The sequence below is a fragment of the Guyanagaster necrorhizus genome (assembly GCF_019112545.1).
Source record: "Guyanagaster necrorhizus MCA 3950 unplaced genomic scaffold BT62scaffold_64, whole genome shotgun sequence".
Classification (NCBI taxonomy): domain Eukaryota; kingdom Fungi; phylum Basidiomycota; class Agaricomycetes; order Agaricales; family Physalacriaceae; genus Guyanagaster; species Guyanagaster necrorhizus.
The window spans coordinates 14,268-26,373 of record NW_025064943.1 but is presented as its reverse complement, the minus strand read 5'-3'; the positions used below and the strand labels follow the sequence as shown (position 1 = coordinate 26,373).

General features: G+C 42.9%; 2 protein-coding genes across 2 annotated transcripts; one reads left to right on the top strand and one right to left on the bottom strand.

Moving 5' to 3' along the window:
- Nucleotides 1-5,225: 5,225 nt before the first annotated feature.
- BT62DRAFT_692264 (G-alpha-domain-containing protein) lies at nucleotides 5,226-7,964 on the bottom strand. The gene is made up of 17 exons (XM_043181893.1): nucleotides 7,336-7,964; nucleotides 7,259-7,278; nucleotides 7,184-7,199; nucleotides 7,060-7,141; nucleotides 6,626-7,012; nucleotides 6,524-6,576; nucleotides 6,409-6,474; nucleotides 6,292-6,347; nucleotides 6,212-6,242; nucleotides 6,088-6,161; nucleotides 5,958-6,038; nucleotides 5,810-5,906; nucleotides 5,721-5,749; nucleotides 5,609-5,662; nucleotides 5,522-5,555; nucleotides 5,304-5,467; nucleotides 5,226-5,253 (listed from the first exon to the last, which is right to left on the bottom strand). Exons 1-16 carry the CDS (start codon nucleotides 7,691-7,693, stop codon nucleotides 5,418-5,420), a joined length of 1,488 nt encoding a protein of 495 aa, XP_043033193.1. The 5' UTR covers nucleotides 7,694-7,964; the 3' UTR covers nucleotides 5,226-5,253; nucleotides 5,304-5,417.
- A 694-nt stretch (nucleotides 7,965-8,658) lies between these two features.
- On the top strand, nucleotides 8,659-11,792 carry BT62DRAFT_998152 (uncharacterized protein). The gene is made up of 15 exons (XM_043190708.1): nucleotides 8,659-8,773; nucleotides 8,829-9,002; nucleotides 9,059-9,173; nucleotides 9,225-9,317; nucleotides 9,370-9,521; nucleotides 9,572-9,620; nucleotides 9,667-9,790; nucleotides 9,843-9,884; nucleotides 9,943-9,978; nucleotides 10,028-10,201; nucleotides 10,486-10,514; nucleotides 10,638-10,713; nucleotides 11,070-11,210; nucleotides 11,267-11,315; nucleotides 11,371-11,792. Exons 3-15 carry the CDS (start codon nucleotides 9,061-9,063, stop codon nucleotides 11,643-11,645), a joined length of 1,353 nt encoding a protein of 450 aa, XP_043033192.1. The 5' UTR covers nucleotides 8,659-8,773; nucleotides 8,829-9,002; nucleotides 9,059-9,060; the 3' UTR covers nucleotides 11,646-11,792.
- Nucleotides 11,793-12,106: the final 314 nt, after the last annotated feature.

The window sequence follows — 12,106 nt, the reverse complement described above, 5'->3', positions numbered from 1 at the left end:
ATCCAACTGCAATAGCTATGATGCAATCATCATTATCATGGATTGGTTCTCAAAGGTGATCATTCTGATCACATGCTTAATAGAATTGACATCAGAAGGGTGGGCAAAAATCTTATGTGACAAGGTGTACACCAAGTATGGAATGCCTCAAATCATCATCTCAGACCAAGGACTACAGTTCATCTCCAAGTTTCTCAATAACCTGTATTGACTTCTCAACATTTTGCAGAATGCCTCAACTGCATATCACCCACAAATGGATAGACAGACAGAACAAGTGAATCAAGAGATTGAGAAGTACCTATGGCTGTTTATCAACTATTTACAGGATGACTGGGTCAAATGGCTGGCTCTCACTGCCTTTCAATATAACAACAGAGTCTATTCCACCACCAGGAAGACACTATTTTTCATCAACTTTGGGTATAACTCCAATGTCTTGCACACAGAATGAACAGCTACCTCCACACTCACTTCTCATGACTTTGCATAAGAAATGTCTAAAATCCATGATGAAACATGAGCTGCCCTTGAAAAAGTGACAACCTCCATGAAAAAACAATATGATAAACATTGCAACCCTGCACACTCTTACAATATCAACAACAAGGTCTGACTGGATACCTCCAACCTCCACCTCCCCTGTCCTAAATGAAAGCTTGCTGATAAACATACAGAGCCTTTCCTAATCATTGCTCAAGTCAGCAACTCCATATATAAACTCTGCCTTTCTAATAATTGGAAGGTCCATAACATCTTCAATGAACTCCTACTGACACCCTTCATTACACCCATGTTCTCTAACTAAAAATGGCTGCCCTCTCCTCCTTCAGACTTGATCAATGATGAAGAACATTATAAAATTGATCAAGTACTTAATCATTGACTCTGCAAAATTTGGGTGTGAGGGGAGAGGACAATGATAACTGTTGACTATTTGCTTAGTTAGAAAGGCTATAGGCCTGAATCTAACCAGTGGGTTAATGAAAAATGAATAAATGCTGCAGATACTATACATGACTATGAATTATCTCTAAATTAAGCTATTGGGATGATGGTCTTAAGAAGAGGGTAATGTTATGATTTTTCCATCTTTTCTTTATATTAACCCCTATTTATACTTAGTCAGAGCACCTAGACCAGTGCTTAGGACTGTGGGACAGGCTTAGTCATCACAACAAGCTGATCCATCATTCTCCTCTGATGTAGTGACAAACCCTCAATGATGCACAATGACTTTTTGTAAGTAGTAGCAATGCCTAAGGACAATGGGCACAAAGACCCAGACAAGTACAATAGGCAGTAGTATATTTATCTTGATGGACAAGTAGTATATAAGTAGGCTAGCTCTTGCTAGTATAACCCCAGCTTTGAGCTAAAGTTTATTCTATACCACTTCACTCTCAAGCCAATTCTACAGGTCTTGAAGCACTTGGTCATCAGACATAAATAGTGAACTCTAGCATAACTGTATGAACATGATACAGCACTAGCTTATCATGTGTTCTGATCACATGTAACTTGGGTCTAACACACAGAAACATACTAAAACTCTGTTCACAGATCCAAAGGATTTAAACCTCTGCCACCTGTAGTGTCTCATATCACAAATACCTCAAAAACTCAAAAGAGTGCCCTTCAGACACTGCTCTCTTATTCTCAGACTAGAGTGCTACTACCAAACAATCACAAATGTCTGATACTGCTTCATCCAGGATCTGCTTTTGTATGCTGTTGTTGATATTAAAGAATGATAAGAATGATGAGATAAGTGATGATAAGGGGGATGAGTTTGGATGGCTGGTAGATTATGTCTGCTAGAGTGGTGAGAATAATCACATCAGATAGTCAGAGAGTTTAGTAGGTGTATTAAACCTTAGCTTGAGACTGGGGTACATTAGTGTATCCTACTGTATTTAAATACTGTCTAGAAAACCCTTCACTTTACAGGTGACTATTGTCCTGTCGTCATATCCTCTACTCATTGTCTTAATGATAATAACTGTGCCCATGCCTCTGAGTGTTATTATCATTCTGTAGTGCCATTGTTATGGCATGTTTCTATAGTGTCATAGCACTTATGAAAAGAGTATGAGATGATGATGATTAGTATGCCATTCTCAGCTGCTCATTGTATGTTAATGAATAGAGTATAGCTTTTGTGTTATCATAGTGTCATCATCTGTTGACATGCTCTCTGCATGTCAAGGCATGTAATTTTTTGAATGATGATACATTGATTGTATTCCAGTCTACTATACATGCAATAAAGAATATAGTTAGAGCACAGTAAAATGGGACTTGTATGACAACTGACATGAGTGACAATTGGTGCTGGGCATGGCCTAGCAGTAGGATGATACCAGAGGAAGTCATACTGTGCATGAGGTTCCAGCACTTGACACTAGATGCACTAATATGAGTACAGAAAGATCCACTAAAAATAAAGAGCATATGATCAAAATATGATCAGGGCTTCATGTGTGATTTTGTGTCATATTGATCAATGATATATCAGTATTGATGAGCTGAGGGACATGTTCTAGAACAGAGCATTAGTGCACAATGAGCCTGAATATTCAAAGTATTAGCTGAGAAATGAGAAGATTTGATGAAAGTAATGACCACAGAAATGATTTCAGGAGTCTAGAATGACTCCTGCACATGGATTAATTGTCCTGAGGAGATAAGAAAGTGAAGAGACTAGTGGCTAGACCAGCTAACCAATGTCAGGTTGCATAGAAATAGAAAGCACAGTCTCAATCTAGAGCAGAATATGCATGTCAGACAATGACATGCATACAAATGACTTATGAGAGACTCCAGAATGGAGTCCCACACATTGAAACTACTATATTAGGTGTCACTTAGTAAGTACAGTAGTAGCCTATTTAAATATCACATTGTAAAAGTAGTAGACATATTTTCAACCCCTTACAGCTGCAGTGTATTAGGCCCAAAGACCTTACACTCCAACTCTGGCTTTGAGTTCATAACTTCAGATGAGATAATAGACTCTTATTGAGATCATTAAGAGAGATTTGAGAATTGTGCAAGGCATTGAAAGCTCCACAGGACTCTAGTCCAAAAGAGGTTTTGAATTGCACTTGTCATGATTTTACCTCTAATCATGATCTACTAATACTTAGTAAAGCTGACACTTATAAAAACCTGACAAATCCTGGCCACAGCCTGACCCTGACTATGGAAAAACCTTACTGTAACCACTTGGAACTACAGTGAAGAGATTTTGCATGTGCACAAGGTGAAAACTGATACAGCAGAATGCTATTCACTGATCACACCCACATCAACATACACATAATACTCTTAGTTTATTGGGAGATTGTAGTGCAATAAGAGTAGTTATAGCAAATATAATTGTCTTCCAATGATCTGCCATATGTAAATAGCAATAGCATGCATGTAATAGTCCTAAGTCTCTTAAGTCTCAAAGCTTTTCATTTAAAAACAAGAGGAGGCAACAAATGTTGCTGAACCTCAAGGCAATGGTACTGTAGCTCAATACAATACTTTAAAACACTCTCACAAAACCTCAAAAGTCTCAATCACTGCTCAGATCAACTCAAAATCTCTAAAACACACATCCACAAGCATCAAAGAGTTTAAACCTCTGCACACAAGTTTTCAAACTGATTATAGATCTACAGAATTCAAACCTATGCAATCCAGAGACACAAAAACACAGTGAAACCCTGTCCACAGGCCAAAGGGTTTGAATCTCTGCCAACCTATAGAAATAACCAAAAAAGCGAGCACTAATTAAGCAAAAGGGTTCAAACCTCTATCACTTGTAGTGTCTCATGTTATGAATACCTCAAAAACTCAAAAGAGTGCTCTTCAGAGACTGCTCTCTTATCCTCAGGCTAGAGCACAATTCAAAATCTCTTATTAAATCAAATTAGAGTCCTGTAGGAGCTTCAATATCTCACACAGTTTTCAGATCTCTCTTAATGATCTCAATAAGAGTCTATTATCTCATCTGAAGTTATGAACTCAAAGCCAGAGCTGGAGTGCAAGGTCTTTGGGCCTAATACACTGCAGCTGTAAGGGGTTGAAAATATGTCTACTACTTTTACAATGTGATATTTAAATAGGCTACTACTGTACTTACTAAGTGACACCTAATATAGTAGTTTCAATGTGTGGGACTCCATTCTGGAGTCTCTCATAAGTCATTTGTATGCATGTCATTGTCTGACATGCATATTCTGCTCTAGATTGAGACTGTGCTTTCTATTTCTATGCAACCTGACATTGGTTAGCTGGTCTAGCCACTAGTCTCTTCACCTTCTTATCTCCTCAGGACAATTAATCCATGTGCAGGAGTCATTCCAGGCCCCTTAGGTTGTCTCTCATGTCCAGAGTCAGCCATAATTGTTATGTTCTCTAGCCAAGTGCCCAGATATTCTGTCTTACTCACAATGTATGTCACTTCTAGCCTAATGCACATCAATTAATTCACCACATTGTTATCCATCATACATCAGGACTGTGTGAAGTTCTGTGCAAGATTACATGTGGAGTCTCTTGCATAGGTCATATACAGAGTCTCTCACAAAGATCATGTGTAGTGTTCCTCATATGCAAGGTTATATCTATAGCTCCACATGATTTCTATTCTTAGTGCACAAGCTTTGTGCTATTATTGATGCATTCAGTGTTAAGTACTGAGACTTTCTGTGCAGTGTGACCCTTCAGTATCATCCTGAAGCTAAGTCATATACTCCACCAATCATCACTCAAGCCTATTATGGCTAGCCTTTCTTTTATTATGCTCTAGGTCTATTTTGCTTCACATGCTTAGTAGTACTTTTGTATTTAGCATGTAGTACTGTATTTCACAAAAGTACACACATGGACATGTTTAGAGCATGTCACAATGGTGAACCTGGCCCAATTATTGTGACATTCAGCTGATTGTGAACAACCTTGGGAGGCCTCTCAGTAAATATACTGTGGAAAATCTTGTTCACTGCCACTGAACCCCAAGCTTGGCAGGGATAAGAGACAATGTCACTGTCAATTTTTGGTCTCTTGTCAATTAATAGTGGTGAATACATGTTCTATGAAAAGGAGCATGCCTACTGGAAAGCCATAAGCAGTTTATCCTAAACTGGTAGAGAGACAAGCGAGGTCATGAGTTCTGTGTTCTAGCTTATAAGGAATCGGTCCCACTGATGCAACAAATTTCTGGAAGGTCATCAAAGCGAACGAACCGCGATATACTTCCTACACTGTTTCTCAGAAAGCATACAGAAGTTATAAACCATTGTAGTCACCATCAATGAGGGGAAGTCCCAGGGATCCCGAAATGCGACGGCCAATTTGGGCCTGATATATAATGAATGGAAAATCTGATATTCAATGCCTGGTATGGTATATGATGGATCGTATTATATCAATTCGCTTTTCGCGAGGTTTCTTCTGATGATGCTATCATGGACTTGAAAGCGGACGCTCAGTAAAGTGAACTGAGGAAAATGGGCAATGAACGAACCTGCTAGTACAACAGCCTGAGTCGCGCGCGTGTCCTGTAATTGTTCGGCTTCGCAGATTATCGCACTAGCAAAAAGGGAACACGCACAATAGCAGATGTTTCATAGGATATGAAAGACCGAGGATGCAAAGATAACTTTCTCTAATAAGAGACATCCATCAAAATGATCTCAATTACTTGGCGGAGAAATTGAACATACGTGATAATTCCTAAACCTGTCTTTGAAGTCTGACACATCATCATGCCTTAGTATGACGAAGGCTGAGATTCAGGACTTGCGTAACTCACACTTGGTTACGTGACGAACGTCATTCGGGTCGTTGTAACTTGTTACGTATTGTTTAACCGAAACTCCCGACGCTAATGTCTTCGCAAGAATATCTTTCTTTAAAACATGTATCAGTGATAGACTTGCCGACATTGATGGTGGACCCACCTTATTAAGGAATAGGATCAATGTACAATTTGCTAAAAGCTTGTTCTCACATATCGCCCGCCATAGTTGTAGGCTATCTTCCTGTCATTGCCATGAGATGCCAAAAAGTACCAGTATCGGCCGCACGTACTAGGCGATTAACCCGAGGATCCTCCTCCAAAGACAAATTAAAAGCCAGCGGCGCCAGAAACAGAATAGCATCCACTATGACCGAATGTGTGGAGCCCGGAAAATGCGGAGACAGGGCTACGTACCGTCATCAAAGTAGGGTATCCATGATGGACGCTAGAAGATTCCATTTATTTTTCACAGGCGGAAATGCAAAATTGCTCACCGATGACCGACTCCCGCCGACATCTGCAATGAAGAACTCGGATCCTTTCTGCGTGCCTAACGAGCGTCCTGCAGGTCATACCTGTTTGCATACGCTGAATGTCGGACCCGCGCCTACCTGATTCAGTGACGAAATGGTGCTCTTCAACACCGATAGTTCTGACTCTTGCCCGTACGATATCCGCTGAAAACACAGTCAAGGAAGCCTTCATGGGAAAAACCCACGCACTCACATTCCGTTGGCATGTAATCCCTCCTCGTAACCCTCGATACATCATCTAGAAAGCTACCGAAATCAGGTCTTTTCGGCTCCATACGATATCACTTGGACTGACAATCCTGAAGAATCCTGGAGGCGGATCCCAGATGAGTGTAAGACGTCTTGTACTGCAGGATCGTTCCACAGAGAGAGTATATCGTCCACAGATGCTTCCAGCACTTGTGTAGGGTCGTTCTTGACGAGCAGGTCTCGGCCTCGAGGACAGTCCAATGAGCTTCGCGGAGGGTCCCCACTTAGCGTGGATTTCCACCCGCTCCCGGCTCGTACACAGACATCTCGTGCTTCGGGATTCAGGGAGAGTATCTCATTGAAAGCAGTCTCATATGCGAACAAAGGTGACAGTCGCAAATGTAGAAGTCGGTGCTTTTTGCCAAGGGACGTTGGAAGTGTGCTATCGGGGATCCATTCGCTTTGTAGAGCATCAAGGATTATTTTTATAGAGCTATAAGAGGTGAGAATGAATCAAGAGTAAAGAAATCCTATACGTACTTTATGAGATTCAGCTGAACTATTCTCTTCCATATTCCCTGCTCCTTTCTGAATTGAATGGGAGTAAACGCAAGCTGAAAGTCTGAAAAATGATTAGCAGAAGTAGATATAAATACGCATGTACTCTTCAGTAATGTGCTCTTATCAGAAGACCAAGAGTAAGACGAAATCCAACATAAAGAAACAGCGGATAACCAACTTTTCCGGACTCGGCTTGACCTTTACAAGAACGATATGAGATGGATCTCGTGACAATGACATGACTACAAGACTCACCCAACAGCAACATCTTTACCGCCCTTTTCTTTTTCTCCATTGCCTTCTTCGTCTCCAGCAGATGCTCGTCGATCTGGCGCGAGACCTTTTGAGCATCTTGGGATTCCTTCTCGCGCTTGGTCCTCTGCTCTTCAGTCTCATCCGGAGGCCCAGGAGGATTCGTCGGTCCATAAAATGGATTATCCAATGCATCGAAAAAAACCTCCGTATTCGCCTTGCCTCTCTTTGACATGGGGGTAGCAGGAAAAGTAATTTCGGTGATCGAAAGGCCATACGGATTGGGACTGAATACCAAATGGGATAACTCGACCCTGCGGGCAGTCTCCCCACGCGTAGGGGAATTCCCGTATGAAGGCATTTTCCGAGCTTCATTGCATATTTACAGGCCCTAAATATCGGAAAGCGCATTTGAAAATGTATTCACTGAAATTTGGAAGGGTTCATACGTAACCGCCGCCAAGACCGCAATTCCGGCGCCAAGACTGAAGAGGCTGGAGTTACCTCGTAAGAACGCTAAGTTGATATCGCTTTTAGGTATGATACACCACCATCACTTGGTGGAAGAGATGGTGGACGTTTGGTGGAGGTTGAAACATTCTGGTTGCCTCGAGGTCCGGCCGAATCTCCATGATATCCCGTGATGGCTTAACGGCACCCTTGACAACATGTCTTCATTTTACTTTTGACGAGGATTCGCCGTCATCATTACAGATGCTCGGGCTCTGTCTATATTGGCTCATTTACTCTTTGGGACAATGTCAGAGCCATATGAATAAAGTTTCAGAGGACATACGGGTTAGCGGCCCTGGTCCGATAAGATCCTAGTCGCGGGGGCGGGGGGTTACCAATACCATGCCAAATTATATTCAGGAATTGATGCTAAGCCGTTTTGCGAGACGAACAGCGTCTATGGGTGCAATATCATAAATATTTTTAACATAACTCTGAGAACAGCCGGTTGAGTGCAAAACAAAGCGAAAACGTATGCCCCCAAGTAATTACCATCGTGCACATTTCCGAGAAAGACGTAACCTAGTCCTCTTTTAAACTCCCAAATTGACGGTAGAGGAAGACAAAAAGGGATCGAAGACGGCTTGATTCCACGATGGATCGCTTCTAAATCTTGATACGACTTTTGAGGCTGAGAAGTTGCCAGCCTCAAGGCTTTCCGGCGGTACAACCCTAGGACAGCCTAAGATGATTACAGGCGCATGATGGGCGTTCAACGTGCGTGTGTGACACGTGGCTAAGTCCACCACGTGAAGTCACTTACGGTACCGGACCACGGTTTAACGTTCCAAAATTTCATTTTCCATCCATCGTCACTGTACACGTCTTCAGAAATGCAGAAAGAAAGTCGCATTTGATACGATCCACGAAATACATTCCGCGTGCAAATATTCAAACCCCATATTTACTACTCTGGGAGGATTTGTCTGTCAGCGTTCCTTTTCTAACTGACTCCAATGCTGCAGGGTTCTGATCTAACTTAGGAACAATGTTCTCGATCGAGAATATTAGCAAAGTAACCATCATATCATCAGAATCAGCAATTGATGGCCCAGCACAGGCACACCATTCGCTTCCTCTCGTTATTCCTTTCTTCTCCGCGACCGGGAACATATGACTTCCCTTCGTCGGAGCGACACGCTTTCTTTACCTCCGAGGTTTTTATTGACTCTCATCTACGACCGCGACGTTCCTAAAGCGTCTGTTCATCCAGCTATGAAGTCTCAGAGCTGTCACTTGGCACCAATCCCGAGGACACATCCTTCCAGTTCAAATTTAGAGCCCCGTACATCAGCTGCAGCTCTTCAATATCCAACTACCTTGTCCAAGTAGGCAGCTCGTCATGACCCAATATGCCGAGTACTGAGATGCCGTTGTAGCCATGCACAGAACTTGGTTACTACATCTGCCGGAGACGTCCAACTCATTACCCTCTCTACTGAGAACATGATTCCTTCTAAGGAACCTTCTTTGTACGGACTTCCATGATCCCATGCTTTCCCTTGGAAAACTGAGGGGCCACAGTTACGGTACAGTATCAAGGTTTACCGAACGCGTCACATATGCGTTCCGTCCACTCTCTCCCACTACGATGATCCTCGTCCCTCCAGAGTCACGTCCTCGGTACCATATCTCAGCTGGCTCTAATTGCTTTACACCTAGCTCGTATATTACCAGTAAGTGTTCGTCCTGTTGATTGATGAAAATCTGAAAATTGCCTTCGCAGCCATCAGGCGCGGCGGATCCGAGATCGGTGAGCTAGTAGCGGACTTTGAGTGAGTCTCTTCTATTCTTGTGTTTTATGATGAACGCATTTGATAGGATGGGCGACTCGACGCTGCCCCAGTCAGTCTACATTCGAGGTACGCAGCATCTTATCAAGGATTCCATAAAAACGCCCAAATCGGCGCATTTCGGGAGGAATATTGGCTGGAAAGATCGTCAGGTTGGTACCAGCATCTTTCCATCTGCCATTGAGCTCACAGACCAGCCTATAGTTATTCTATAATAATTACCAAGAGTGGACTCTGAGTTTCAGAGTATGTGTTATATCACCTCTCTGAGAGATACATCTTTTCTCATGTACATCATTCACAGAATCTCGAATGGGACCTCTCCGAAAACACCAAAATCGTAAGCACATTTCCACCCACCTGTTCAATCGGTCATACTTCATTCGTAGTGTACATCCTCATCCTCATCTCGTCCCTCAAGAAAAGTTCTGTACGCCAAGTTCACGCCATGTCAAGGCCGGGACCTGGCTCAGTTGGAGGTGACTCCAGAGGGACAGGACCAGTTCGACGATATTTTGATTTCAGCCCTGATATTGGAGTGGAAGAGGTTGATGCTAGATTCTGTCAGTTAAGGAGCATAAGGACTGTGTTTCAAGCTGCGTATCTTTCTCTGCAGCGTGCTTCTGCGGTTCCGATAGTCATGTCATTTCTCGGGTAATACATCCTCAATTGTTTGTGGGAGATCAACACTTTGAGAGTGTTCTGTGGCGCCGAGCCTCAAGCACCGTCGCATCAGTGAATGTTATTTTCAGGTCCAAGTTCGGTTCAGACAATTCAAAGAACACAAGCAATGCTCCACATAAAAGTCGGAGGGCGAACATAGCGCAAAGGCTTTGAATCCACACAGAACTTTCCTGGCATTATTGATAGTTCAATGTGAGTATTCTTCTCCGACTAAACATTCTTGTAGTTTGACTTGTTCACTTCAATCCAGTGTTTTGACCGTTCACTCCATGTACATTATCATTCACGCGCTGCTGTTCTTTGTGAATCCTTTAGGGTCGGCCCCAAGATAAGAACAACATTTCCTACCGAGATGCATACTGTTCTACTTGTTAATATCTCGGTATACGAGGTATGTCGCGACAAATTTTCTTTGATATGGACTAACTTTAGATCCGCAGTACCTATTTCAACCATCTGTATCTCTAGCTCACGCAGCCTGTACCTCGCCTACGTCACATAGAGACCAAATTCGAGAGAGCAGCGACGGAATTCGGCTAACGACCGTGTCGGAACCCAAGACACAAGGGCAAAGATAAAGATGATTTTTATCCAAAATCATACACGTACGCTCGTCATTTCCTTCATATTTGGTCTATCACAGAACGCCCCAAAATGGACGCGTTCGATTCATAGCAAGCCTACTGCTATCCCGCTGCAACTTCGGACATGATTGGGCTCAGCCGTACTTGTATGCTGTTTACCCAGGTGTGTCCCCCCACGGATGATCGAAGTATCGCAATGTCCCTCTACGAATTCCTAGTGGATACTGAACTAGACAGTCCTTCCAAGAGTGGCGAATCAGAGCCCAGGCCCTTTGTACCGGTCCCATACTCCTCGATACGCGCAGTAAGCAAGCTCGACTTCCTGTTTTCGATCATCTCATGATCTCTCCACTGTTCCAGCTCAGAGACCCGCCCAGCACCTGCCGAAAAATCTCTCCACCCCCATCTCGTGAGATGGTAGAATGTTTCGCGTGGTATACCAAGATTTCCATCCTGCTACTAAGGTGAATATGGACCACTCCTTGTCCTTCGTGGTACTGAAATCCGGGATATTCCACGGAAAGGTGGACCTCCAACCAACATTCCTTTGCACCGTTCGATAAGAGGCAAACTCCACCGTGAACTCAAGAAGCGACCTATTCATGAGCTCCCAGACGTGGAATTTCCCCGAACAAAGGGAGACCATGAGGTCATGGCAGAACATGATGCACCTGACGGTGCCTCAGAGGGATATTATAGATTCCTTCTGTGCTCTAGCTCGACGGTGAAGAAACTGTGACCATCGGCAGAATGTAGAATAAACATTCGGTTGGCCGAGAAATGCAACCAGTCGCATCCCCAGCCAATAGGCGGCTTGTTCCGATCGAAGACGAAATAGTGCATGTGGGATACATTAGGAATCTAGCCAAATCATATGTGTTGTCAGATATAGCAGAAGATTGATACTTTATATTCACGATATTAGTGGGATTCACAGCATGTATTTCTGTGCTGACAACTAGATAACAGGCTGTAGACATGCCCCGATAAATATGTGTAATGATTGGAGGGGAGTTTAGGGCTTCATGCAAAATGGATGTAGGGACTTTGAGCATGTGTTTGAACTAAGTATCAACTTAAATCACCACCACATACCAAACTAGGGCATTTTATTGTATAGTGCTAGTCACAGAGATATCAACCTATCCTAACACAAGTAAGGGACCAGTGCTCCTGGTCCCTGGAGAAGTTCAATTGGGC